The following is a 27,758-nucleotide window of genomic DNA, read 5'->3' on the forward strand; positions in this document are numbered from 1 at the left end:
GGCCTGGATGCTGGCGCCAGGCACTCAGGGGCACCTGGGAGCCTAAAGGAGATGGGAGGGTCAGGATGATCCAAGATGTCCCCGGCCAGTGCTTGGCAGCCCTTGCCTGGTGCAGTACCTCTGCTACTGCAGCCCCCAGGTCACGCCTCTCCTTGGTTTAGGTCTGTGACCGGCAAAGCAGAGCCTGCCATGCCGGGCCGCCTCTATGTGCACCCTGACTCGCCAGCCACAGGGGCGCATTGGATGAGACAGCTCGTCTCGTTCCAGAAACTCAAGCTCACCAACAACCACCTGGACCCCTTTGGGCACGTAAGTACCCCGGCCCTCTCCGTCCTCGGCCTCAACGCTCGCTCTTCTCAGCTTCACGTGTCCACGATTCTCCATTTCTTTCCTCCATTTTCCCCCCTCCCAGGTCCCTTTTTGATCTGGCTTTTGGTCTTTCATTTTCTTCTTTTTCCTCCCTCTCTCGTATCCTCTCTTTCCTTCTCCTGTAGTTCTCACCTCCTCATTCAGATTTCCCTTTGCTTTCTTTTCCTCGTTACCACTTCCTCCTCTGTCTCCACCACCCTCCTGCTCAGAGGGCCCACCCTCAGCTGTCCTTCCTGTGGAACGGTCCTGGGTCTGTATTTCCCTGTTGGCTGGAGCCAGGGCTCCCGGTTCTCCTGGCCTGGGGCTGCATCTGTGCCGCCAATCCCTGACCTTCTGCCTTTACTGAGGGTCCAGAGTCTTGGGGGCTGCTCATTCCAGGCCTGGACAATGGGGCCTGCAGGGTCAGCCTGTGCCTTAGGTGCGGTGAGAGGTGGGGGCCTTCAGTTATGCAAACAACATGGACACTGGGGCCCAGCAGGGACCCGGTACAGGAGAGGCCTCATAGGGGAGCGTATATTTTCCCTGTCCTTTCCAAGTTCTGCCTCATTTTTTAAATGTCCTGGGTGAGAGGGAGGTGGTCTGCCCCTTCTCTACAGGTGGCCAGTGAAGCCACCAGAGGAGTCTAGGTTGGTCCCAAGAGGGGGACCTGGTGAATTCCCTGACAGCATATGCTGGATATTGAGTGTGCAGCCGCCCCCCTCCCACCTCCTGCCCAGACAGCAGGTAGCTTTTAGGGGATTCTCAGCAGGGTGTCACCCCCTCTTCCTCAAAAGAAAACAAAGAACAAAACACTGATTCTTTTTTTTTGGGGGGGGGATGTCCCTAAATCTCTTTGTATTATTTCTAATGATAGAAATAATTAGATAGAACAGTCTAGGAATTCAGTGAGGAGGTCCCTGTTGACAATTTCATAATGGGCTCCTTCACCCTGGGGCATCGATCCTCACTGTAGCCTAGAGAGGAAGACAAAAGGCACCGGGAGCGGAGGTGACTTGTCCAAGGTCACACAGCTTGCATTTGGGATCAAGGATTTGAGGGGAGCTCTAACTCCATAGAGACTCTTTGTCCCACCAGGTTGTCTCTCCAGAGTACAGCAACCGAGGGACACTTGGTCACCAGATTAGGGAAAGGAGGGGGTGGGGTGGGAATGGATTTGGCCATGAGGGAGCACAGTAGTGAAAGTTCAGATGAGGAATCTCCTCCTGCCAGGTCTTAGGACTCAGCACAAGCCCACCAGGATCTGGGGTGGGAAGAGGCTGAACTGCTGGCCAGAGAGGAGAAAGTCCCCTGCCCTTTCTGTGTCCCCGGGAGGGCTCCAAGGGGTGCAGAAAGCATCCAGCCAAACAGAGCCTCATTTCTGTTGAGCCTTGCTTGAATCATCTCCGTCTTTCCTGGGTGGGGAGATGGCCCAGGGTAAGGAGTCGCTCTGCTGATTCCAAACAGACATTTTATATTTCAAGGGATTCTGAGGAAGGGGGGACCATTTTGTAAAGGTCCCATGTGCATCTCCTGGCTGGGTAGTCAGGGGGCTTGGTCGGGGGAGGGGATGGAGTCATGCTGGGAAGTGAGGGCTCCCCCAGCCCCAGGCCACTTCCTAGCTTTCCCCTCTGATTTTCTTCTGTGCCTTTGGGGTCGCTCTGGGGTGGACATCTGGGGAAGGTGCACAGCCCTGCCACCCAATTTGGGGGTTCAGGTCCCACTGAGCAGCCCAGGGGAAGCGAGAGAGGTGCTCTATCCCAAACTCTGGACTTTTAATCCAGAGCCTCCCTAATGAAATTAGGAGCCATTAGATCGCCCTGGCGTTGACGTTTCCACACTGTCCCCAGCCGTCAAGGCAATTTGGCTAAGCCGGGAGGATGGCCGCGCCGGGCCGGGGGCTGTGGCTGCCCGCGGGGGCCGCTGCGTCTCTCTGTCGCCACGCTGCCCCGGTCGGCCGGCGTCGCTATCGGCCAGGGAGGCGGCCGGGCCCGGCGGCCGGAGATTAGAGCCCCGGCCGGGTCGCCAGCGCAGGGCCGCGAGCGGCAGCCCCTCCCCCTCCGCGCTGCGGGGCCTCCCGGGTTTGTCCGAAAATCCTGCCCCAGGGTCATCGTTGCAAATAATCAAAGACATTGAGACAATCCCAGTCGCTCCAGATTGTGGTCCTGGGGGAAAAAAGCAGGCCAGATTTGGGGGCCTTTAGAGGCCAGCGATTCGCCCATCCAGTGGGCATGGACCAGGACAGTTTTGGTAAATATTAGTGTTAATGGTCCGGGAGCATCAAAATCCAGGCGTCATCAGGACAACAAACCCAGTTTTATTAGAAGCGATGCTCATCGCTTGTGAATAGTCCTGGCTCCAGCAAGAACGTGCATCCAGCGGAGGTCCTCCAAGCAGGGAGACCTTCTCCTGGAAGCACCCTACGATGGGGGAGGCGGGCAGGAGGGAGAGAGAAAAATCACATTACCCCCCCCCCCCCCCCAAAGCAGATGCACCAGCTCCGAGCCTGGAGATGACGTTGGTTGTGAATGATGAGATAAAGTTGGAGAAGGGGAGCCTCCAGGGCAACCCGCCCAGCGCTTTGATGGGGTGGTTTGCCGGGTGCTTCCTGCCCATATCTGGCTCTCCTGAGAGGCCAGGCTGCACTTCCCACCCCTAAAAGTCTCTTTATTGACATTAGTTTGCCTGTTTCACAAAGGGCCAAGATTTGAGGTCCAAGTCTCAGGAAAAGTCTCATTTTCATTCCAGTTTTGCAAAAGCTTAGTGTCTTCCTTTACATGACTAGAGGGTTTGGCTGGCCTGGGGGTGGGTATTTGTTTCTTGACCCTAGTCATTCCAAAATTGCTGCCCAGCCTTCCCCAGACTCATTTGCTCCCCAAAGCAGACTCACTAGGCTCCCATTGGGGAGGTGGGAAGTGCCCTATGCAGAGAGTTAATTTATTAAGCAAACTTTATTAAGAATTCTGATTTACTGCTGTGTGTGCCTTGGGTAGATTACTGGAATATTACCTTGGCTTTTTAAGTTGGAAATTGTCATTTTTGAAATGTTTCTTTTTAATGAAATCATTGGCCCCTTTTCAAAACAGAAGGGAAAAAAAATGACTATTTTTCCGAGAGAGAGTCTATAGCGCGGAAGGCTAATTGGGGGGGGGAGGGAGCAGGGATTTATCTGGAAACAAAGGGAGTTTTGATTTTCTTACAATCTCATTCTCTTTATTATTTTTAGATTATTCTAAATTCCATGCACAAATACCAGCCCAGATTACACATCGTGAAAGCAGATGAAAATAATGGATTCGGTTCAAAAAATACAGCGTTCTGCACCCACGTCTTCCCGGAGACGGCATTTATTGCGGTGACTTCCTATCAGAATCACAAGGTGAGCCCCGCTCCCAGCAGGCAGCACCTGGGACTGTCTGCTGGCTTCCTGAATATGCAATCTGGTCCTGGCTGCAACTTTGTGCTCTGAGGCAGGCTCTCTACCAGTGTGCAGTGTGCACCTGCACAACTTCTACCCCAAGATGCGGGGCAGGGCAGAACTGCAGCCTAAGGGTGGTGGTGGTTCCTACTGCTGGAGGCAGCTGTCATGCGCACACACACCTGTTTGACTGACTTGTCATGATTTAGATGGCCACTCACTCAAATGCCACCAGAAGGCATCATTTTAGCGTGGAGGGGGAAATGGCTGGCACTACCCTCCGTGGAAGAACCTCTTCTGTTAGAGTCAGTGTCCTCCCTTTAGAGGCAGTTCAAGTGAGGGCGGCCAGGTTGGACGGTGAGGGGGGCAGTCCCTGTGGGATGAGTGAGGGCAGGTCACTCATCTTACCTGGATGGATGTGGGGATGGCCGTAACCCTCCCCCTCCCATAGCCCCTGTCCTGGAAACCACAAAGTCTGTGGAGCCTGGCAAGAGAGGCCAGGGGAGGGTTAGCACTCTAAAGCCTCCAGTTACCCCACCGAGGTCATTCCAGAGCAGGCTGGGTGGCAGATAATCCCCCCACAGAGGCCAGGGCTGTTAGAACAGGCTTTGGGTAATCTCCAAATTCAGGTTGTCAGTGACCAGGCCAAGCTGTGATGGATGGCTCCTTCCTGATCTTAGGGGAGAGCCTCCTTCCCTAGAAAAAAGCAACAGCTTTTTTAAAGGAGAAGGAAGATTATTCTGAGTCCTCTCCTCCTGTTGAACCAGCCAAGGGTGAGAAACACTGAAGTCCAAATTCCCGAGAGCAGCAGAACTATTTCAGGTCAGTTCGAATCTGGCTTCTTGAAAACTGTCTCCTCTAAGGCTGTGGCAAGCCAGTGTGGTCACAGGAGAAATAGCAATCAAGAAGCTGAAGCCTCGTCTACATGTATAGATGCTCAGAGGCTCCCAGATCTGACACAGAGTCCAGGGGTATATCAGATCTTTTTTTTTTTTTTTCCCCCAATTCTCTCTCTCTCTGAAGAAAGGCCATGTTCATAGGGGAAGGAGTGCACACTTGAAAGTGATCTTCTCAAAACCACATCAGACCTCGGGCCCTTGGGGGAAAGATTCTGGATTCTATATAGTTATGATCTTAGGTCCCATCAGCTGAGGGTAGGTCTCAAAGAGATCACTGTCTCCCTCTCCTCTTCTCTGTTTGCAGCATTATTTATAGCATAACATCACATGCAACATTTGAAGTACACATTTATTTATGTATTTTTTTTTTTTTTTTTTTTTTTTTTTGCGGCGGCGGAGCTGGGGATTGAACTCAGGGCATTAGACAAAGCTAAGCACCCATTCTTCCACTAAGCTACTCCCCAGCCCCTTGAAGCATACATACAACTTCACACTTGACATACGTGCATGCCAGTAAAACTTTCGGTGGAATCATGAAAATATCCAATACCTCCCAAATTTCTTTTCAAAATTTTGTTCTCTGCCCTGTATATATTTAGTGATCTGTGCATGTGGATGGATGCCTGAGGAGGGGGAGTGCATACGTGTGGATTTTGTGCATTCATCTGTCTAAATGCTCACAGGTCTAAAATGTGCATTTGTACATTGAGATACGTGTGCATTTGATGATCACAATCAGGGTTTGCATACAGGAATTCTTTTGTTATTGTTGTTGTTTATCTGGATCAGAGAGCCCAGCTGAACTGCACATAGAGGTCTTTCTAGCCAGCCTGACATATTCTTTGGCAGGCAGAAGAAGGATTTCATAGGAGACATCCAGGCCCACTGGGTTTTCCCTCCCTTCTTACTCTCAGAGTCTCAAAGGCATCTATTTGCTGTGTGAGGAGCAAGTCCACGGCCGTACACGTTTCCAGTCGAGTCCAAGACACTGCAAATATTTCCCCCATGGATATATGATGTGTGATTTAAATAAGCAGCCGGGGTTGCATATGATTTGTGGACTTGTTCTCATTACTTTATTGTCCCACCTGGAACGCGTATTGAGAATTCTGACTCCATGGGTGGAATCCAGCTGGGCTCTTACGACGCGTAGGTTGCCAGGGAGACTCTGGGGGTGGCGGACTGTTTGGATTCACATCCATTCGACTCTGGACAATGGACTTGATCCACTTTTCCTATCTGTAAAATGGAGATAATAAGAACATCAACCCTGTAGGATCATCAGGACGATGACCCGAGATAGACCTGGAGAGGTGCAGGGCAGGGCTTGGCATCCAATTAGTTCCAAATGCCCGTCCTGGTGATCCAGCCATTGGTGGAAGACTTCACTGATCGGTTAGGAGGGGCAACTCTGTTCCAAACGAACATTCTGGAACATTCGGCCTACTCAGTGTCACACTCTGGCTATTTTAGAATCGGAAAGACGGGAGATTTTAAATAAGTTCTTATTGCCGTGGTTGAAAAAGAACTACCAGTGTTCCTCCTTGTGGTTTTTCCTGGGTTCATTCCCTGATCATATCGTCAATTCAAGGACCCTTTGTCTTGTATTTTGCTTTGGACAAAGGATCAGGGCAAGAAAAGCAATCCACGAGATTCGATTGCCAGGACACTTTGGGAAAATACAAGTCCCTTTTTGTTTGGTCCGAGAGCTCCGTGCTTTGCTTTGGGGATGGTCTTTCTGGACGTGGGTGCAGGTACCAGGTGGGGGTAGGCATGCGACAAGAGCTCATTTCTTGGGCTGCAGTCACATGCCTGAGCCCACAAGGGCTCCTAATGACGAGACATATTTCCTCAGCCCAGCTGTGATCCCAAGCTGGATTTGGGAATTATTTCCCCAGATGGTTGACAGCTTGAGAAAGATATTTAAACACTCGAATCTTCCCCGGCGACGTTCACCCTGTGAAACATGTCTTTGTCAGGTTTTCACTGCAGTTCTCGGCAGCCATGCCCAGAAATATTTAGGTGTTAAAAAAAGGTCACGTGGGCATTTCATTTCCCTGCCCTTGCGACCATGGCTGTGTATGCCACGGCTCTATCCCCCAATATTAACTCACTTTTCCATCAAAAAGCATTTTCCTCCTGCTTAAATCATTGTGTACGCAGCCTATATTTATGAGGTACGAGCTTTCTGGTTGGGACCAGGAAATGAACCCCTAATAGAGAGACATAATTAAGATTTTTGGCTCTCATGAGTTCCCCCCCCCCCTTTTTTTTTTCAAAAGCAAGAATTCACAACAATTATTCTCATTAATTTTTACAACCTCTGTCTCACCAGTTGGAGCTGGTATTTATATTTGCCCTCTCCCCCACCCCCACGGTCAGCCCCCCCCACACACATGGCCAGCCCTCCCCCGGATATCCGGTTTTATGCTGATTTTGGAGGGAGCACCTCTATATGGCAAATACGAGGGAGTTTCAGGGGAGACTTTTGGCAGAACTGGAGCATCCAGGTGGATGGGCTTAGGTACCCCTGAACCAGCACACACAGCCTCTTGACAAGGGGACTTTACAGACAGGGTTGTCGTTCAAGTGGACGGGGACACGTGGAGAAAGGTATTCTCATTTGCAGACAAGCTCATCTGTCGATGTTTCTCAAAGGCATTTCTTAGGTCCTAAGGGTGCCTACACTCCATCTCCAAAAGTCTCTATTTAGCAAATTGTGCTATTTCTCGAAAGCTGTGGTGATAAAGCATAAGAATTAGGGAGTAAGGGACCTTGTTTGGGGTGTAAGGAATGGATTTGAGCAAAAGTCTTTTGCAGATAAAATAAAACTCCCCCCTTTTTTTTCCCTTTTGCAACTTTTGGCTCTGAATTCTTGGTGGGGCAGTAACTATGGGTTGCCCACACTATGCAGCCCCAAGTCCCCATCCTCCCTGTCCTCAATGTTTGCAGGGACCAGCTTCTGTGGCTGGGGTGGGTTGGCCTGGGGGAAAGGATTCCCTCCTCCTCCTTTTTCTTCTCTTCTCTCCCTCCCCACCCACCCACCCAAATCTCTCTCTCTCTTCCTTTGGACTAGGGATTGAACCAGGGGCACGTACCCACTGAGCTACATCCCCAGCCCTTGTTATTTTTTAATTTGGACACAGGGTCTCACTCAGTTACTTAGGGCCTCGCTAACTTGCTAAGGCTGGCCTCAAACTTGCCATCCTCCTACCTCAGCCTCATACACCACTGAGATCTTCCTGTTTAAATGATCTAATTTCATTTTTTATGAGTTTTTTTAAAATGATTTATTATTCATTGAGTTGCAATTCATTGTGATGAAATCTGAGTGGGAAGGAAAGGTGATGGAATCTTAGACTCCTAAAATGAGCTGTCCAAGAGTGTACATGTTGAAGATTATTTTGTGAAAGGATTTTGTAGAGTTTTTTTTTTTTTTTTTAACTCACAGTGAAGAGTTAAGACAAAATCAGAAATCTGCAGGAATGAGCCCAGTTTTTTTTTTTTTTTTTTTTTTAAATGAAGCCAGGTGCAGTGGCACACACCAATAATCCCAGCGACTCAGGAGGCTGAGCAGGAGGATCACAAGTTCAAGACCAGCCTGGGCATCTTAGTGAGACCCTGTGTCAAAATTAAAAAATCAATCAAAAGACCAGGATGTAGCTTAGTGGCAACATGGGGTTCAATTCCCAGAAAAAAAACCAAATAAATAAATAAAGAGGGTGGAAGGGAATGTGTATACACATGTGTGCAAACACATGGATGTGTATATATACATGTATTTCAAAAATATTTTTTTTTCTTTTTGGGTACCTCTGATGGAACTCAGGGGCACCCGACCACTGAGCCCCATCCCCAGCCCTATTTTGTATTTTATTCAGAGACAGGGTCTCACTGAGATGCTTAGCGCCTTGCTAAGTTGCCAAGGCTGGTTTTGAACTCACGATCCTCCTGCCTCCGCCTCCTGAGCCGCTGGGATAACAGGTGTGCGCCAGCACTCCCGGCTTCCAAAATATTTTTAAATGGATGTAAAAGAGCACTTTGTGGTTCCAGAAAGTATAGATTTTCCATGCACCTCCCCCACATGTGCTTGGCCTTCTCCACGGTCAACACCCCCACAAGAGTGGTCCATCTGTTATGTGGACGACCCCACATTGACATATCATTATCACCCCAAACCTGCTGTGACCTCAGCGTTCATATCTGTAATGTGGTGCTATGGGTCTGGACAAACCATATAGTGACAGGTACCCACCATGGCCGGGTTCCACAGAGGATCTTTACTGCCCTAAAAATTTTCCGAGTTCTGCCTCGTCATCCTCCCCCTCAACCCCTGGCAATTGCTGACCTTTTGAAATTTTTTCACCATAGTTTTTCTTTTTTTTTTCTGGATGTCAGATTATTGGAGTCAGATATTAAAAATGTGAGATTTTTTTTGTTGTTGTTGTTATGCATTCAGGTATCATACATAGAGCAAGTCAGTGAGTCGGTTTGTTTGTTAGTTTGCAGTACTGGGGGTGGAACCCAGAACCTCCTGCAATGCTGGGCCAAAGCTCTACCATTGAGCTACACCGCAGCCCTCAGACAGTGATTTCATGTTCATTATAGAGTCTTGGAGCTAGAAGGGAACTATGTAGGCTGTTTCTTCTAGAGGCAGGATGTATCAGAACAGCTCAGGGGAGCGATTTAGAAGTGTGCCTTCATTAATGATTCCTGGCCCAGAGTTTCTTGAAGTCCATGTACTGCTGGGGTAAGGGGAGAAGTTTTGCAGGGGCACTCGAGTATGATCCAAGTCAGGGGGAGAAAGTTCCCTTCCCAGTTATCTTTCTAGTCTTCTCTTGGAGGAAGAGAGACAGCCCTTCCTTCAGTACAAGTTGGTGTGTGGTGTTCCAACGTCTTCCAAAGCGCCTAATCTCTTCCTGCCACCAGGGGAAGGCAGGGTTTGGATGTAGAGCTTTCTGTGGGTCCTAGTACAGAGATCTTGATACAGTGGTTTTCTCCTTATTGAATAGCAAAGGATTCTGGTTTTTCATACAGAGAAGAGATATCCTATTTCCGGGTAAAATAGATTTCAATAAAAAGAGGTTCAATGTAAATATAAATATCAAGCAAACCAGTATGCAGGTGATCTATGATACGACAGTGATCGTGACGGGGGTCCCCCCCGCCCCCAGGACTGAAGCTAGAGTCTTGATGTCCTGGTGCCTATACTGTGACTGTCAATGAGAATTCTGGGCTGGGGTGTAGTTCTTGGTTAGCGCTTACCTAGCATGTGCAAGGCCCTGGGTTTGATTCCCAGCTCTGAAAAACAAAATCAAAAAAGAAAGAAAAATCAATTCACACATGACTTTTAGGAACTACTTCTAGCAAACGCCATATGTATGCACTCCGTCACCTGGATGGGCTACTGCACATTCACACTCCCCTAATACGCGTTGCTGGTTTAAATTAAAGTTCCAGGCCAAGACGTTCAGAAAGACCCTCTTTCTGTTGCTCAGCTCCCTACCCTGCAGATCACTAGGACAGACAGAGCTCGGGAAGCCACCTCGGCCCAGAGCTGTGTGGTCGCTGTCATAGATGTGATCCGCACACGTGTCCGTGTTTATTTTATTGGCCACTGTTTCCCACCTGGGCCAGTGAAGTCTGTGAAACCATGAAATGACTTGATTGTTGGAAAGTCACCATCAAGACAAGTTTTCTCCAAACGGGGGATTGCCTCACTGCCGGATGTACAACCCCCCCCCCCCCCGTGCCAACATGCAAGACTTTCCAGGGCGGGGGCTTCGGGGGCTGGGGGACCAAATGTTGAGGCCTACACTGTGCTAGAAATACAAAGTGCCCAGATTAGACACATGCACGCATGCACGCGCACACACACACACTCACACACACTCAGACTCATGACTCTGGCTGGAAGGATGGCAGAATGTGACTCCAATTAATGTGCAAACCGAATCCAGCCCCCCACGTCCACTCCCCCAAAAGCAGTCTGAGCTAGGACATGTTTCAAAAGCCTCCACTCCAATGAAGTGGTGGGTCCCGGTGACGTGACTGGCTTAATTTGCTTCTTTGGGTTGCCTGAGGCCGCGTTTCCATGGCACCGTTAGGAGCTCTGGTCCCTGAGGTAGTCTTGTGGCAATAAAGTGTAAAACGGCCGGTTCTCCCTCCTTCCTTCAGATCACGCAATTAAAGATCGAGAACAATCCCTTCGCCAAAGGATTCCGGGGGAGTGACGACATGGAGCTGCACAGAATGTCCAGAATGCAGAGGTAGGAAAGCGGATCCCTGTGCTCCCCGTGCCTGGTGGAGCCGGCGGGGGGGGGCACTCAGCTCCCGTGCCATGGCCACCCTGCCCACGAGCACCAGGCGCCCAGAGATGGGGAGGAAAGGCTCGTTCCCCTTTCTGATTACTGTCCCATGCGACTGAGGCCATCAGCAACCTGAGGGTGATGCTCCCGGGCGGGAGAAGAATCAGGAGAGCTGGGCTTTGTCCATCACTTCCCTCTGCAATCTCTCTCCTGAGCGAGTCCCTTTCTCTTTTTCTTCCCATAAGTCACAGCCGAGGAAGGCTTTTCTCTTTGGCATCGGCTCGCAGTAAATGAGAGAGAAGTTAATGACTTGATTTCCTGGGGGTGAAGTACAAAATTTGACACCATGTGGTGTCCAGGGCACTGGGGGATTGGAAGCTGGTGCTAAAAATTGCTTGGTATTTTTACATATCCTGTGGTCGCATCCGCTGATATGACAAATAGAAGAGACTGGAGCGAATGCACAGAGTGGGGATGGGGTCTGATTTGAAAAGATGGAACAGGCATGGTGGATGTCGTCAAAGTTCTCCGTGCTCCGGAGAGGCTTCCAGACGAACTTGCCATATGGCGAGAGAATCAGAAATCACATCTTGAGCTGTTTTGACCAAGAGGGTTTTTTTGTTTTTGTTTTTTCCTTCCTTCCCCCTTTTGGTGGGTTTAGTGTTTCAAAATAAAATGAAGTCATTTGGGAGGTTTTTCCTTCTCCTTTTTGGAAGATGTGACAGGAAGAGTCAGGCAGGGAGACAGACATATGCCTTCAGAGACTGAGGGAAGAGAAACGAGGAAGCTGGTGGCTTTAGCTTTGGATTTAAAACTGCCTTCTGGGGAATTATTTTTAGGCAGCAGGCTTACCAGATCCGATTGTGCAGGCTTCTAAAAATTCAAGGACATTACTTTCAGCTGTGCCCGGGGACAGCACACGCCTGTACGTCCCTGTGTTCCTGGCTGGCTTCCTTCCCAACGGTAGACTCCTAAGGTGCCTTTGGTGGCTACGATAGCCAACTTCCTGAGTCATCTACATTTTGAAATCGGTGTTTAATTTAGTCCCAGGATCAGTGGGAACAGTGTGGATAGGAATCCCATCTTAGCGGAGAGAGGTCCAATTATCCGTGCCTTGGAGCGCCACGGGTCGCGCTGCTCCTCCAGTGTTCAGAATTCAGGGGACACCGAAGCAGCTGTGTCCTGCCCAAGTCCTCCCAGGGCTACGTGTGAAGGTCCGGGCCGCACAGGTAGGGGCCGCCCTGCCCCACCGCCCTGACAAGCTGGCTGTGGTGGGGGGACTTCCCTCCTTCCCACGAGGTCAAGAGCAGGGTAGCAGATTGAAGGAGTCGCGGGCACCTCTCCAGGTGAACTAGTCACCGTGTCCTGCGGATGCTCCTTCTTTCTGGGGAAGGGGTGGACCCCGGGGCCTCGTAAGTGCTAGGCTCACACTGTGCCACCGAACTCCGCCGGGCCCCGATTCTACCTTCTTACGGGGTCTCGGCTTCCCTCCCTCTCTCCTTTCAGGCCGCTCATGGCAGCCAGCACCCTCCCGGCTGCCTTGGACCTGCCTGTGGTCCTGTCCCCACTGGGGGGCTTCTCCAAGCAGCCACCAGATAGATGTCGGTAAAGCACAAGTCACACAAAGGGACATCCACCTCTTACTGCCCCTCAGCGTAAGGCTCAGGCTTCTCCTGGCTGCCCCCCTTGTCCCCCCAGGCCTGGCCCGGGCTTTGGCTCCTGCCCTCTGTCTTGGTCACTGCGGGGGATGCTCCCATCGTAGAGTCTTTCCTTTCTGTTTAGCCTCCAGGTCTCTGCCCTCTCCCACGGGGCCACCTCCCAACTCTCCCTGGGTCTCCGGGGGCTCTTCCTTTCTCCTATGGCCGCAGATTGTGTGGTCAGCATTTTTTTTTTTCCCCTGCGGGGCTGGGGACGGAACCCAGGCCTCGTGCACTCCAGGCAAGCGCCGCACCCCTGAGCTGCACCCGAGGCCCTGGTGCGTGTGTCTCTTCCCGACTCCACGTGGCTTCCCTGTGTCAGACGGGGTCCCTGCAGTTTGGAAGGTGCTGGGACAGATATCAGACACAAAAGGAGGGACAGGTGCAGTGTTCGAGATCCGGAGCAGCAGGCTTTGAACCACAGCTGTTTGCCTATTCAGGCAGGGACTCTAGGCTGGTCTGCTTGGCTGTCCTGGCCACCCCCCAGATGGACCAGGCCTTCTCCCTGGTGGGGACTATGCACGTGGACCAGAGGGAAGGGGTGACTTGTTGGATTTAGTCTCTCCCAGAGCCCCGTGGTGTGTCTCTGTGGCCTTGTTAGGAGCAGCGTGGCAGAACCCAAGGGCTGTGCTGACCCCTGACCAGGTCGGGGAGTCCATAAGGTCATCTCCTACTCAGTTCTTTGGTGACATTCTTGGGGCAGGCGAGGGAGGGAAGCCGATTGACTCCAATAGAAGGCTTCAAAGTCCGATGGACATGGGTCCAACCTGGTTGTGATTATCAGCAGGTGACGCTGGGCAAGTGATATCACCTGGCAGAGCCCCAGAGCCTTCTTCTGTGAAATGGGTCTGAATAGATGGAGCTTCCACTTCCCAGGGTTCTCACGGGACCCACGTGGGAAAGTCTCTAGAAAGCGCTGGACACGCTCAGGAAAACCGACCTGATTGTGGGGAAGCTCCCAGTTGGTTTTGTCCTTGTGCAGGATTTATTTTGGGCGCGAGTCCCAACCCCCAGGTTGCCGTAGGTAGTGACAAGTGGGGACTGTGGCTCTCCGGAGTCAGCCCTGATAACAGCCAGGCAGGCTCCGCAGGCGCACTGTTAATCTTGTAATCCTGTTTCCCGTCCCCCACACACCCGGTGACAGCTGGCTCGGGCAGAGAAGCAGGAGGGATGAAGTTTCCTCTCTTCCAACAATTGGAAGCGGGGCGAGAGGTGGCGTCTGGGAGGCCGAGAGCGCGCTTATTCCGCAGAACTCGCTCTTGGCCTCGCTCGCCAGCCTCTGGGCACCCGCCCCACTCTCTCTCCTCACCCAACTCTCTGTGTTTGGAAAACGCAGATGATGTCTTAGTTATTTTCCAACATTCATTTACGGTCTCTGGTTACCGAGGCCCGATCCCCGCTTATTATAAAAACGGGAGGGCCGTGGACGGGTGCAGAGAAGAAAATAAAACCATTTGAACGTCCCGTCTCCGGCTACCGATGATAAAATGCACGCCAGGGTTCTTTAGAAAGGCTCCTCTGTGCCCGAAAACCAGTGTTTCCCAGATTGCAGCCCCCAGACAGGCGACAGAGGAGATGGTAGATGGTGCTCAGAGCTCGGGCCCGTGGCATTGTGATTTCATAGATGTGCTGCTTAGGATGAGTCTGAGGAGTCCAAGAGGCGGGGTTGAGGCCATGGGAGGCATCTGGGGAGGCCCAGCCTCATGGAGAGACCAGGCTTTGAGAGGGGGCTGCAGCAAGGAGGCATGGGCAGGGGGTCTAGAAAAGTCTAGGGACCTCGGGTAGGGCCCAGATTCCAGAGACCTCAGGAAACCAGCTGGGGAGACTGTGATAGGGCAGCTCAGCTTCTCGTTACTGTAAGCAAATACCTTAGGTATTCTCTCTTAAAAAGAAGAAAGTTTATTTTGGCTCATGGTTTTAGAGATTTCAGCCCATGATCCATCGGCACCCATGCTTGGGGCCTGTAGAAGGTGGGGCCGCTCACCTCATGGTCCATGGGAAGCCCAGAGAGAGGAAAGGGCTGGGGGGCCCTTGTCCCCTTCAAGGACACTCTTCCAGTGACCAAACTTCTGCCTGTTAGGCCCCTCCTTTTAAAGGTCCCACCTCCTCTTAATAGGGCCTCAGGCTGGGGACCAAGCCTTTAATAATATGGGTCTTTGAGGGACTCTTATCCAGATCATTGAGTGACCCAGCAGGCCAACTGTGAGGCCCTGGCCTCAAGCCTATCCTGTCCTGCTCTCCATGGGTGACGCCAGATCAAGGCCAGACAAAGCAGGGCCTTGGGGTCCCCCAGCTTCCTCCAGTGCATCTGCAGCCTACTAAAGGGACAGAGGTTCAGGCCGACTCTGCCCAGGTACCATAAAGTGGCAGTCTGTGGGCCCCATGGTGCCCCTTACATATGCGCTGAGCACGGCCGTGTAAGGGGCCAGCAGCCCCAGGAGACCCTCTGGGCGTGCTGGCCGTCTGTGGATCAGGGGCTCCAGAGGCACTCAGCTGGGCAGGGCTCGTGGGCTGGGCGTTGGTGGGCACAGAACTGGAGGGGGGACAAGGCCAAGGCCAGCCCGCGTGGTCCCCTGTTGGGGCTCACATTCCCTGCCTGGTGGCCCTCTGCGGGAATGTCAGCCGGCTGGCCACTAGAGCCTGTGCACGTGGCTTCTCCAGCACGTGGACCCAGGGTGCGCAGACTTCTTCCATGACAGCGGAAGCCGAATGTCCTTTGCGGGCCCCACTTCCAAAGCCACTTCGTGTCACTCCAGGTACATTCTGTTAATGCAGGATGGCTCACTCAGGTGGCCCGTATTCAAGGAGGAGGGACAAGGGACAAGGATTCTTCCTCTGTCTAGAGGGACTGTCCAAGAATGAGCTGGGCCGGCAGCACAGGGCCGAGGTGGCCCAGAGGGACTCCCAATTGCTGTCAGGTGTTGAGACCCTGAAGCTGGCCACACAGCTGGTGGAGATGCGTGGCCTGGACGCGAGCTTGGCTTCTTCAGGGTGGACAGGGTCCCCTTTTCATGATGCCAGGGGCCACTTAGATCCTCACAATGACAAACCAGACCCAGAGTGCTGCCCCTTGGTCCTTGTCACTGCCTTCACACAGAGTCCATGGGCAATGACCGGCCTTTTCACCACAAGCAGCACGACTTAGCGTCCCTTATCCAAAGTGCCGAGGGCCAGCAGTGCTCCAGGTTTGGGGTTTTGTTGGATTCTGGAATATCCGATTATGCATAATGAGCCATCTTGGGGATGAGGCCAAGTCTCAACGTGATCTTAATTTGTGTTCAGTTCGCGTCTTGTCCACAGAGCCTGGTGCTGAGTTTGGGCAGCATTTGGGTGCACCGGTAGCTTTATTGTGTCAGGGCTGGGGATGAAACCCAGGCCCTTGCACATTCGAGGCCACTGAGCCACACCCCGGGCCCCCTGCACCTTGTTTTGACTGCAACCTGTCACACAAGGTCAGGTGTGGAATTTTCCACTTGTGGAATCATGTCATACTGAAGGACTGTTGGATTTTGAGGCAGAGGTGGGGGTAGTAAGTAGTGCACGCCTATAATCCTGGGGACTTGAGAGGCTGAGGTAGGAGGATTGCATGTTCAAGGCCAGCCTTAGCCACTGAGTGAGACCCTGTCTCAAAATTTAAAAAAATGAAAAAGAAAAAGGGCTGGGCTGGGGATGTAGCTCAGTGATAGAGCACCCCCGAGTTCAACCCCCAGTACCAAAAAAAAAAAAAATCTAGATTTTGGAGCATTGGGGGGTTTGGGATCAGAATTCTCATCCTGTTTTTGGAGATTCCAGGAAGTCGGGGATGAGATTGGGGCTGTGTCACCCTTGGGGAATTTGGATGGCTCAGATTTTCATGGAAGGAATAAAGCTATCTGTACCTCCTTATTCTTTTCCTGAGGTACTGGTGCATTGTGGGGAGCAGTCCTCAAAGCGGGGGTACCTGAGGGCTCCACCTCATCTTGTTGGATTTCGAGCCAGCCAATCAGAAAGTGCATGGGGGAGTCTGGTGTCGAGAACTTCTCAGCTAAACCAGTGCCCTGTTGCTCAGTCCAGCCTCTAGACAAGGCCACCTTGGAAACGGACCTTTCTCACTCCCTGTGGGGCCCTGTCACCCCCTCTCTGGTTCCTCTAGGGAGGCTTCCTGGTCTGGATATGAGACCCCTTTTGAAAATCCAATTAAAGCAAGAGACTCTCTAAAAGGTTCACAAGATATAAATAGAAAAAAAATTCAAACAATTTCCAGGGATTCATGGGCCTGGGACCCCTCAAAGGTAAAAGACCCTCCCTCCTTGATTCTTTTCTTCTTTACCTAAATCTCAGGTTCTGACCACAAACGATCAGTTTTCCAGTCCAGGGCTTTTCACGCTGGTGTTGTCATGCTTGTGGTGACGAGCAATTCCAGATGTCCCCCCCCCCCCATGCAAAACCATCTCCAGGGCTGAGTTCTGGAGACTCTATTCACGCCCGCGGTGGCTGCGATTATGCTGAGCCACCTGGCTCAGGGAGGTGTGCGGTGATGCAAAGCAAGAGAAGCCGAGCCCGACAAGGGACGTTGGACAGCTGGGGTTTGTCCGAGGGATTCCACCATGTTGAGGGTCCAGGGTAAGGATGCTCAGAATAGCCACCACCTGCAATAGAGTCCCCCCCACTGCCTCCCCACCCACCCCTGCCCAGGGACCCTGCTATGAATGGCTCGATCACTCCCATAGCCACATCTTCCACCTTTATTGAGATATAATTAACAAAATGGTATTTATTTAAGGTATACAACTTAATATTTTGATAAACAGACCATTGTGAAAAAAGTCACCACAATCAAGCTAATTATCTCCTCATCACTCACCTAGTTAGCAGTGTGTGTGTGTGTGTGTGTGTGTGTGTGTGTGTAGTGGGAACACTTAGGACCTACCCCTCTAGCAAATTTCAAGCATATGTCAGTGTGGTTAACTATATTCACACACTGTGCTGGAGGCCTCTGGAATGTATTTCTCCTGCACAGTCGGAACTTGTGTCTCTAGACCACCTTCTCCCCATTTCCCTCTTCCCCCTAGGCCCTGGAAACTACCATCCTTCGCTCTGCGGCTTGGAGTTGGGCTATTTTACATTTCCACATGGGAATGAAATCCCGTAATGTGGATCTTTCTGGCTTGTTTGCTCGTGCTGTCTCAGTGAGGGGATTTCTTTCTTTTTTAAGACTATATAATATTCCACCCTGTCTGCGTACCCCGTTTTCCTTTTCTACTCATCTGATGATGGGCATCAAGGTTATTTCCCCTACCTGGCTATTGTGAACAGTGTTGCAGTGAATGTGGGAGGTGGAGAAGTCACTTTAACATGCTGATTTCATTTCCTCTGGATGTAGACCCAGCACAGAGATTACTGGTCACATGGTTGCTCTATTTTTAGATTTTTGAGGAATCTCCATGATGTTTTTCATAATGGCCATGCCAAGCTCACATTCCCACCAGCAGTGCACAAGGGTTCCCTTTTCCCACATCCTTGCCAACACTCGTTATCTTCCGTTGTTTTGACAGTAGCTATCCGAACAGGTGTGAGGTGACATCTCCTTGAGGGTTTGATCTGCATTTCCCTGATGAACAGTGAAGCTGAGTATTTTTTTTTTCATATACGTTGACTATTTGTATGTCTTTTTTGGAGAAGGTCCTTGCCCATTTTAAATTTCTATTATTATTATTATTAATTATTATTATTTGCAGTGCTGGGGATTGATCCCAGGGCCTCGAGCATGCTAAACATTTCTCAAACTTTTGGTGACATCACGCTTACCTGGGGAGCTCGTTAGAAAGCAGATTTCTGCATCTCCCCTGAGAGGTGCCGTGTCAGTGGCTCTGGGGACAGGTTGGAAGCTGCCCTTCAACAAGTGCTTTCTGATGTTTTATTCTGAAACATTTAAGACACCTAGAAAACGGTTCTACAATTAATATTTTGCTACAGATTTATCTGTCACCTATGGATGTCTCCCTCCATCCATTCGCCCCTCCATCCCTCTGTCCATCTGTCCACCCATCCTTTTGATTTTTATTGACGCCTTTCAAGCTGAGTTGCAAACGTGATTACATTTCCTCCCTAAACACTTCAGCATGTGCCTCATTAGCAGTGTGTGTGTGTGTGTGTGTGTGTGTGTGTGTGTGTAGTGGGACCTGGCTTTTATTCACGATTCATTATTTTAGGTTAAGTTGACCCAAAGAGACACACACAGAAATCTTAAGTTCGCTCGTCACTTTGTGACAAATGTCCAAAACCCAAGGTGCAACCAGAATATAGAACCCCTCCCTTCACCCCACAAGGTTCCCTTCCTGTTCACTCCGGGCTGCTCCTCCCCACCCAGAGCACATTCCGACCTTTATTCACTATGGGGTAGTTTTCTCTGTTACTGAATTTCATATGCACAGACTCATACAAAGTGCGTACTTTTTTTTCCTCCTGGGGAATTTCAAAATGTACCGTCCAGGCTGCATCCCAGAACAATGACCTCAGACCCTTTGGGGGGCAAACTTGGGTGTCCGTGTTTTTAATTCCTTATGTGAATGCCTTGTGCAGCCAAATTTGAGACATAATCTCTTGGAGAGATTTCCCCACTTCATCCTTCCCTATTCTTTGCCCTGCCTCCCGACAACACCCACCCCCCGCCATCCCCCCAGCCAACACGCTCACGTTAACATTTTATTTTCCAAGAGATCCATTCCTTTGTAGGGTCCTTTCTTTTGAGGGGTGATGGATTTCTGCATGAATCCCCAGAACATTTGACATCAGTCCAAAGTGGTAGCTTTGGGTGCTGTTTCCAAGGTCATCTTTTGAAGCAGACGTTCTTTGCATGACCAAGGGGCCCCCACATGATCCCCCCTCCTCCCCAGAACAAAGAAAGGCTTCAGACGATCCTTTTAGGTACAAGATGGAGATTGGGAAAGGTCACTTAGGCCAGCCTCTTCCAGCCATCTAGTTTCCAGAAGGTGCCTGTCCACCACCGTCCACCACCGTCGGACCATCCTTCCAAAACCACACAAGTAACAAAAAAGGAATAAGATGAAGACACAGTTAAATTTGGTAGAACTGTTAAAAAAGAGACTCTATAAAATCCTGAGCAGCTCTGTCGGGAGCTAGAGAGCCGGCAAGGCTATTGGATGAACTCTTACTCTCAACTCATCAAAAATTCAGCTAAAAAAAAATATAGCTCCAATTGACCTTTTCTGTCTACAGTTTCCCATCCAGCCTTTACCTCGGGGGCTCACCCCAGTTGTGTGAGATGATGCTTGTTTCCTCCATTCTGCAAATGGAGACGCTAAGACCAAGGGAGATGTCATGGACCATCCAAACAGCTTGGTCCAGGATCCCCCCGCCCAGGATCTCAGAGCTGCCTCGGTTGTGTTTGCAAACATCATTTTTGAAATTGCAGACGCCCTTTGAATAGTTGATGTGCAAATGAACCCCTGACAAGCTGACCGTGTTTGCTCTTTGAGGGTCTTTCTAGGACATTTGAAGTCCTCCAAAGGTAAGAGCCACTCACTGCCTGAACATAGTGCAGTGGGATTTCCCAGCGGGTGTGGATGAAGCAAATGTGTCCTTCCGTGCTAATCCTCCCGGCCCACTCGCCCCGAGGCCCATTTTACAGACAGAAGACTAAGGCTTGGAGAAAAAGAATCTAGCCAGCCAGTGGCCACGTCTGACCAGTGTGACCTTGAAGCTCCCACCCTGATGGATGTTATTTAGAGATCTAACTACAGGGTCCCAGCCAAAGTTATCACAAGCGGTGGCAGAGGGGATGCCTTGGAGTCTCTTGGCAACTGTCACAAAATATGTGCCTGGTGGAATCAACGCTGGGGAAGTCCATCCGCCCTCTCTGTGCCGTCCGGTTCTGGGGGTGGGGAGTGGGCGGAGGGTCTCCTGCTCCGCACAGCCTGCTGGAGGTGGGTGCAGAACTGTGTGGTGAAGTAATGGGAGGCGCTTTGCAGGCGCGAAGGAAGGAGCTGATTTTTAATTGCACAGGGTTAAATCCAGCCCCGGGGTGCGCTCTCCCGGGTCCCTGCGGTGTCCACGCGTCCACGCGTGTGCAATGGGACTCGTGTCCCCCGCAGCCCGTAGGAAGCGGTTAATAAATCAGGGAGGCTCTGCAGGGGCTGCAGGACCCGCCCCCCTTTGCCCCCCTTTAATTGAAGCCCCCGATGAGAGCGCAGGGTGAAGGAGGCGCGGGCTTGCACAGGAGAACAGGGCTTGCACAGGAGAACAGGGCTTGCACAGTCCTCCGGCTCGCGCTGCCAGCAGTTTTGGGAAAAGCAAAACAAAACAGAAACCCCCAACTCGCTAGCACCCTGCCACCTGCTTCCGTGAAAAGGCCATTCAGGCGGCGGCGGGACCGCGCTCTGGGGTGTTCGTTAGCGCGCAGGCCAAGGGAGCCTGCTGGCTGAAGATTTCAATCTTCCCTTGTAACGTTTTACAACCCAGACCCAGTGACAATGGCTCATTCAGGGTACCCGCTCACGTGGAGCAGAATGTGAAGGGGGGGGGGGGGCTGGTCTGCGGTGTCGATACCCAGGGAGAGTCCAGGGAGGGACTGGGGACCCGGATCAGCGCTGGTCCGTGGGATTTGGGTGCAGCTGGTTGACACATAGAGGGCTGGGAATTGACACGGGTGAACCCAACTTTCCACTCACATAGAAGGAACCAGCGGGTGTAGCCGGTCTCCAGCTGCCTTATCACGGAGGGCTTGTGCAGCAGGGTAGTTGTGTTTGGCACATAGTTGGTGTGTGCAAGCAGGGTTACTTTATTATCAAGTGTAAGTGAGTTGGCAGGAGCTTTGGAACAAGACTGATCTGGGTGATGTTCTGCTTTCCCTTGCCCAGCTGTGTGATTGCTGAACCTCTCTGAGCTTGCATTTCCTTATCTCTCAAGTAAGCTTAACCATATGCATGGAATGAGGTTCTTTCCAGGATCAGATGATGGAAAGCACTTAAGTCCAGCAGTCGAAGCTTCTGAAGGAGCAGGAAGGAGACAGTAGTGTCAATGATGTGAAACTGTCCCTGGGGCTGCCTGTGTCCCCAGACCCACCAAGACTTTTTGACTCCCCATTTAATTCTCCATGTGCTTGCTTCTGCGCGGATGCTCTGAAGCTGTAGAGGTGCATGGCTTATCTTCCATCCCAAGGTCTTGAGAGGTTTCTGCTGTTCTGGTGCTAACGTGGTCCCTTGGACTTGTCCATCGATGGACCCGGCCAAAATCCCTTCACTCCTGTCCCTTGGGATATTTCCTTCCCTTTGCTTCTATCATCAACTCCAGGCTGCCATTTTGACATCTGCCAGGTGAACTTGGAACAACTGCACTGTAGGCATTTGAGAAAGATGCTCTTGATTGACAGGTGGGATGATGTTTCAAGCTCCTTAGAGGGGAGCAAGCTGCTAGGGGCGAGTGGTTGCCATGCGACCTCCTCTCTCACTTCTGGGAGTGTTCGTAATCAAAAGCAGGGTTTGGCCGTTCCAGCGAGGGGATTTGCCATTTGGCAGCATTGGACTGGAGAATTCCACGGTATCCATTGATACATTCTCTTGTAAATTCCCTCAGCCAACATAGTTCCCCACCCCCCCCACCCCCCACCCCCCCCCCCCGCACCCCGGGGTTATTTTCTTTAATTAAAAAAAAAAACCATCCTCATTAGAAATATAAAACCCAAAGAGATTTCCCTCCTTCCTCTTGGAGCCCTGACAGCCCAGCACTTGACCTCAGCTCACCCAGATAGAATTGCCCGCGAGATTTGACAACTTTTGTAGTGTTTTATTATGAGGGTAATTTTTCTTCTTCTTCTTCTTCTTCTTTTTCCATTACATAGCTGAAACCACAAAGCCAGGGCTAGAAAGCTAATTTCATTCCTTTTAGCCTCTTGGCCCCCCTGGCTGGATGCTGACGAGTGGCCGCTCAGGATGGCTCCAACTTTGGTTCTGTGATGGCACAAGCCCCCCCGGGAAGCTCAGCTGGGAGACCCCTGGGTGTCGTGAGGAGCCTGTTGTCTCATGGAAACTTGGAAGGCTCACTCGTGTTCCCGCCTGGATGCTCTGAGCTTTCCCATGACAAACAAAGGCACGGGCACAGGGTGGGCATGGTGACAACCCCCAGGGGCAGGAGCAGGGAGCCTGGAGCCCTGAACTCCTCCCTGGAAGCTTTAAATACTGAAAGAAGTAATTAGGAGACCCTAGAGAAATTCTCAGGGGGTGACTGGGTTGGAATGCTGGTTGTGTCTGCCATTAGCTCTGTGACCTTGGACAAAGTGTCTCATCTTCCTGGGCCTTGGTTTTCGATTCTATGATACGGGACAGAAATGAGACCAGCTTCACAGGATTGCAGCACGAAATGGGCTCTACACCACCCTAGGGAATGTTTTCTGTGTAGGTCTTTGCACATGAGGCCATGTCAAGTGTACTCTTCAATTTTAATTAAAGGAAGCATTTGTTATAATTGCATTAGAGGAACTGTAAGTACCATAAGCCCATAATTTAATTTCACAGATATCAATTGCTTATAGTAAGTCTAAACTTTGAATGTAAGTTGATTTAATGATTTTTTTATTTGGTACTGGAGATGGAACCCAGGGCTGCCACTAAGCTATGCCCCAGTCCTTTTTATTTTTCATTTTAAGAAAGGGTCCTGCCAAGTTGCTGAGGCTGGCCTCAAACTTGTGATCCTCCTGCCTCAGCCTCTTGAGTCACTGGGATGACAGGCATGTGCCACTCTGCCCAGCAAAAAATTAATTTAAAAAATGTTTTAGTTGAACAATGTCTGGTTTGAGGTCGTGGCAAACATCGTGATTGACTGAGGATTGGGATTTCCTGAGGTGAACTCCTGGGGCAGACTTCTTAACCTGCTCAATGCCATGGGCCTTGGAGATGGTTTCTTAGGATGATGCAGTTAAGTGCACAGAATAAAACACACAGGTTGCAAAGGAAGCCAATTATGTTGAAATACAGCTATCAAAATATTTTTGAGTGTTGATATAGGAATATATGCACATTATAAATGCTCTGCCTAGATGCTGGTAGACCCCAGTCCCTATGAGTGTGAGAACGTGGGGGGTCAAGATGTTTTCTTTTTACACACTTGGATGATTCTCTCCATTGTCTTTTTTTTTTTTTCCTCTTGATACTGGGGATTGTATCCAGGGGTGCTTAACCACTGAGCCACATCCCCAGCCCTTTTTTTATATTTTATTTAGAGACAGGGTCTCGCTGAGTTGCTTAGGTCCTCAGTAAGCTGCTGAGGCTGGCTTTGAACTCACAATCCTCCTGCCTCAGCCTCCTGAGCTTCTGGGATCACGGGCATGTTCCCTATTGTCTTTTAACTTAATTTTTAAAAACATATTTGACACACATTTATATGATGGTATGGACACAGTATGATATATTTCAAAACAACTAGAAAAGAAGCATAGGAAGAATCTGTGTCTCCTTTGTCTGCCCCCTCCTCCCACCTCTCCTGCAACCCACCCCCCAGTCCATCCCCACAAGGCTCCTGGTGTTGCTTAGCACCCCCTCTTCCTTCCCAGAGGGGATGTTTATTGAAGTTTCCTAGGGACATGCTTGATTGGAAGGCTGGAGGTGGGGGAAGATGGAGGGCCGGGTTTGAGTAACTTGCAGGATGCTGTACATATAATGTCACTAGGTTTTTATTACATTCAGCTTCATGTGGACACTGGTGTCTCACAGGGTGCCCAGTCCATGAGTGACTCAGAAGACACCTGGATCTAACTCCATCTCATCCTTGACACTGTGCTGTTTCTCATCTTCCCCCCCTCTCTCTCCCCCTCCTCCCTCCCTCCCTCTCTCTCTCTCTCTCTCTCTCTCTCTCTCTCTCTCTCTCTTCTCTCTCCCTCTCCTCTTTCCACCTAAAACAAGGGCGATTGTGATGAAGGTGACCACTTGCTCAGCTCCTCCTGTATGCCGTGGTCATTTCTGAACCTTTTTCACTCTCAGCTCATTTCTTCCTTCAACCACCCTTTGAACCAGGGATGTTTATTTTCCCTACTTTGCAGATGCCACAGAGAGCTTTGGCACACCAGAGGGGACAGAGGGACAGTAGCTCAAAAGGAAATCCTAAGACAAAAGTGGGACTGTGTCCAGATTAGAGTAACCTAAGGTCACATCTGGCCATCCTAGGTGGTCTGCTTCCATTCTTAACTCACTCGGGGCAAAGAAAGACCTCAGTCCCATTTTAAAGGTGGACACCCCGAGGTGGAGTGTAGGCAACTGCTCAGTTCATCTGGCTCTTGAATTAGGGAGTTCAAAGATGGTAGACTAGGTGAAAATATTTCAAAAAGCTTTGTGTGCTTATTGATGGTCAAGAGGGGTTCTTACCTGGGGGTACCCATTGGCCTTTTTGATACATAGAGAGCTTCTCCCAAATTTACTTGCCTAATGTATAAGACATGAAAAATTAGTGCCCAGGTGTGGCTTTTCAGAATACAATGCACACGAGCATAATTCGGCTGCTTTGCTCATGAGAGACCCTTTTGCTTATTTTTTCAATGACTTTTCAGGTGGATTCTTTACTCTGTAGCTTAGCTGGCAGGGGACTCTGTATCAACGCACTGATAAACATTATTTCCCGTTTTCTCTCTTTCAGTAAAGAATACCCCGTGGTTCCCAGGAGCACCGTGAGGCAGAAAGTGGCCTCCAACCACAGTCCCTTCAGCAGTGAACCTCGAGCTCTCTCCACCTCGTCCAACTTAGGGTCCCAGTACCAGTGTGAAAATGGGATCTCCGGCCCCTCCCAGGACCTTCTGCCCCCACCCAACCCATACCCGCTGCCCCAGGAGCACAGCCAAATTTACCATTGCACCAAGAGGAAAGGTGAGCACAAAGCCCCCCCACCTTCGCCCCCCCCGCCGCCGCTTCCTTCCTTTGGGGGGTTGGGAGGGGGTGGGAGCATGCATGGTAACACTGATTGATTAGAAAGGCGCAAGCAACACACAAATACATGTAGATGATCAGAAATTCAGATCATGCAAGTAAAACTAAAGGCTCCCTGGACCTGACTTTCTCCGTTCTAGCCCTTTCCTTGAAGAAGACGTATTTAAAATGTCCAGATCTATTTTATCCACATACTCAAGCTTACATGCATGACACACACACACAGAGATAGATAGTCTTCAAAGGACACTTCCAACACAGGTGACATTAGAGTACATGTATTTTGTAACATCCATTAAAAAAAAAAAAAAAACCAAAAACCTTTAGGGTGTATGTGTATGGTGCTGGGGTGTGATCCAGGGCCTTGTGCATGATAAGGACCTTCTCTGCCACTAAGCTGTGTCCTGGACCCTAGGTTGTGCTTCAGATACCCATTTGTGGTCCCAGACCCACCCATTCTTGCTAACTGCTGAAGAGGTGTGGTCTGCAGGGGCCAGCAGGGTTTGTGTGGCCCTCCCCACTGGTGGGCAGAGAGGTTGCTTCCGGTGTTCCTTGGATGGGTTCCCAGCTGTGCTCCCGGGGAACCTTCTAGAAGTTCTGTAGGCCTCCTCTGTGTCTCCCAGGTGGACTCTCTCTCTCACACACACACAGCCACAACTGACTTCAGCTGGTGTCTGAATCCCTCCGTGCTTTTCTTTGTTGTATGAGAAGTAATGGCTTCTCCCTGAGTCAGCTGAGACCACAAGGGCTCACCTACGAGCACCAACAAAGAAAATCTCTTGGGAGCCAGAATCAGAGTGGCCGACATAGGTAGCGTGGCCACATTGGGCTTCCGTACACATTGGCTCCGTGTAAGCTACAGACAGGTGCAGGCGGCCAAGCCAGAGAGACGCGGGTTCGAATCTCCCTTCTGCTCCTGGCTTCTTGTGTGACTTCAGGAAGGTGTCTGAACTTCCCTGAGCCTGAGTTTCCCACTTCGTGAAGGAGGAATAAGTCTCCCAGAGCACCCTGTAGATGGTGACCGTGATGAACTAAGGGCAGATGATCACCCCAGAAACTGAGTCCCAGGAGGAAGCCAAGAGATGGTGGCCCGCTGAGGTGACGGCGTGAGGGAAGGGTACACGGGACAGTGTACCCTAGGGCTTGCAACCTGTGGTCTTCAGAACCAATCGGGGTGAACCCCACATTTGGTATTTGGAAGTTTGTGTGCATATGGACCTACTTAACTGCATCTCTTTAAAAAAAAAAAAAAGAGACCATCTGCTGGAGCTCGTGGAAGGCCTTGTCGGATTGGCTTCGTATGAAGACATTGTAAAATCCTGCGTGTCTTGTGTGGGCTCACCGTTGGCCCAGGGAGTATCAGCCCTTTTGCTCTTCGTCCTTAGCAAGGCCTGTTTAACCCCAGAGCCTCAGTAGCTAACTTTGGAAGTCCAGCCACCAGGGCCTGAGCTTTTAGAAAAAAAAAAAAAAGCTCACCCATGAGCCCCCGATAGAAATGGGTGCTTTGGCAGATGTCTGTCCCTGTAGCTGGGATTCTGTGAGGAAAGTACCAGGCTCTCTGACATTCACCGTCTTGCATTTGGAAGGAGGGGAGAACAGCCATTGATCCTCAAGTGGGGGCCTGGAGAGCTGACCTGGGGGAGGCCCGACTTCCTGATTTGCCTGAGTCCACCCACATCCTTGCAACTTGAAGGCCTGAACAGTACCACCCCAGCAGCCCCTGGCCCAACTCCCAGCACGTCGGCCACTGGACGCCCTGGAAACAGATGCCTGCAGATGCCTCTGCCTCTCAAGGCCCAGGGTGGGGCTTAGGAATATCCTCCGCAACTTGGGACCTGCACAGAGGTCCTGTCTGTGTTTTCCTGAAGGGCGTCCTCTCTTGATCCCAGGACAAGCCTTTGAACACTACTCTGTAGGTGCTGGGATTAGCTGGGAAGCGGACGCTCGGGTCAGGAAGGTGGGGAGATGTGCCGGCCAGTTCCTGAAGGCAGAATTCGAACCCAGACCTGGACTGAAATCTGGAGCCTGTGTGCTTCACCCCGGCTCCCTCCTGTCTCTCTTCCCACTCCTCGTCGCGACACTCTCCAGATTTCCTCTTCTGCCCGAGGCCTGCTCTGGAGACTGGGTCCCACGGTGCGGATTCAAGCTCACCAGGTTTGAATTAGGGAGTTCTGTCGATTAAA

The 27,758-nt window shown here is 50.8% G+C and overlaps 1 protein-coding gene across 2 annotated transcripts in view; it reads left to right on the top strand.

Moving 5' to 3' along the window:
* Tbx5 (T-box transcription factor 5) overlaps positions 1–27,758 on the top strand; it is a 46,219-nt gene that overhangs the window by 9,208 nt on the left and 9,253 nt on the right. For both annotated transcript variants that reach the window (XM_027949193.2, XM_071616982.1), the window contains exons 5-8: positions 162–309; positions 3,572–3,724; positions 10,840–10,931; positions 25,289–25,515. In XM_027949193.2, coding sequence (XP_027804994.1) covers positions 162–309; positions 3,572–3,724; positions 10,840–10,931; positions 25,289–25,515 — 620 coding nt within the window. The remainder of the gene's footprint in view (positions 1–161; positions 310–3,571; positions 3,725–10,839; positions 10,932–25,288; positions 25,516–27,758) is intronic.

Source organism: Marmota flaviventris, chromosome 1, assembly GCF_047511675.1.
Source record: "Marmota flaviventris isolate mMarFla1 chromosome 1, mMarFla1.hap1, whole genome shotgun sequence".
Taxonomy (NCBI): Eukaryota; Metazoa; Chordata; class Mammalia; order Rodentia; family Sciuridae; genus Marmota; species Marmota flaviventris.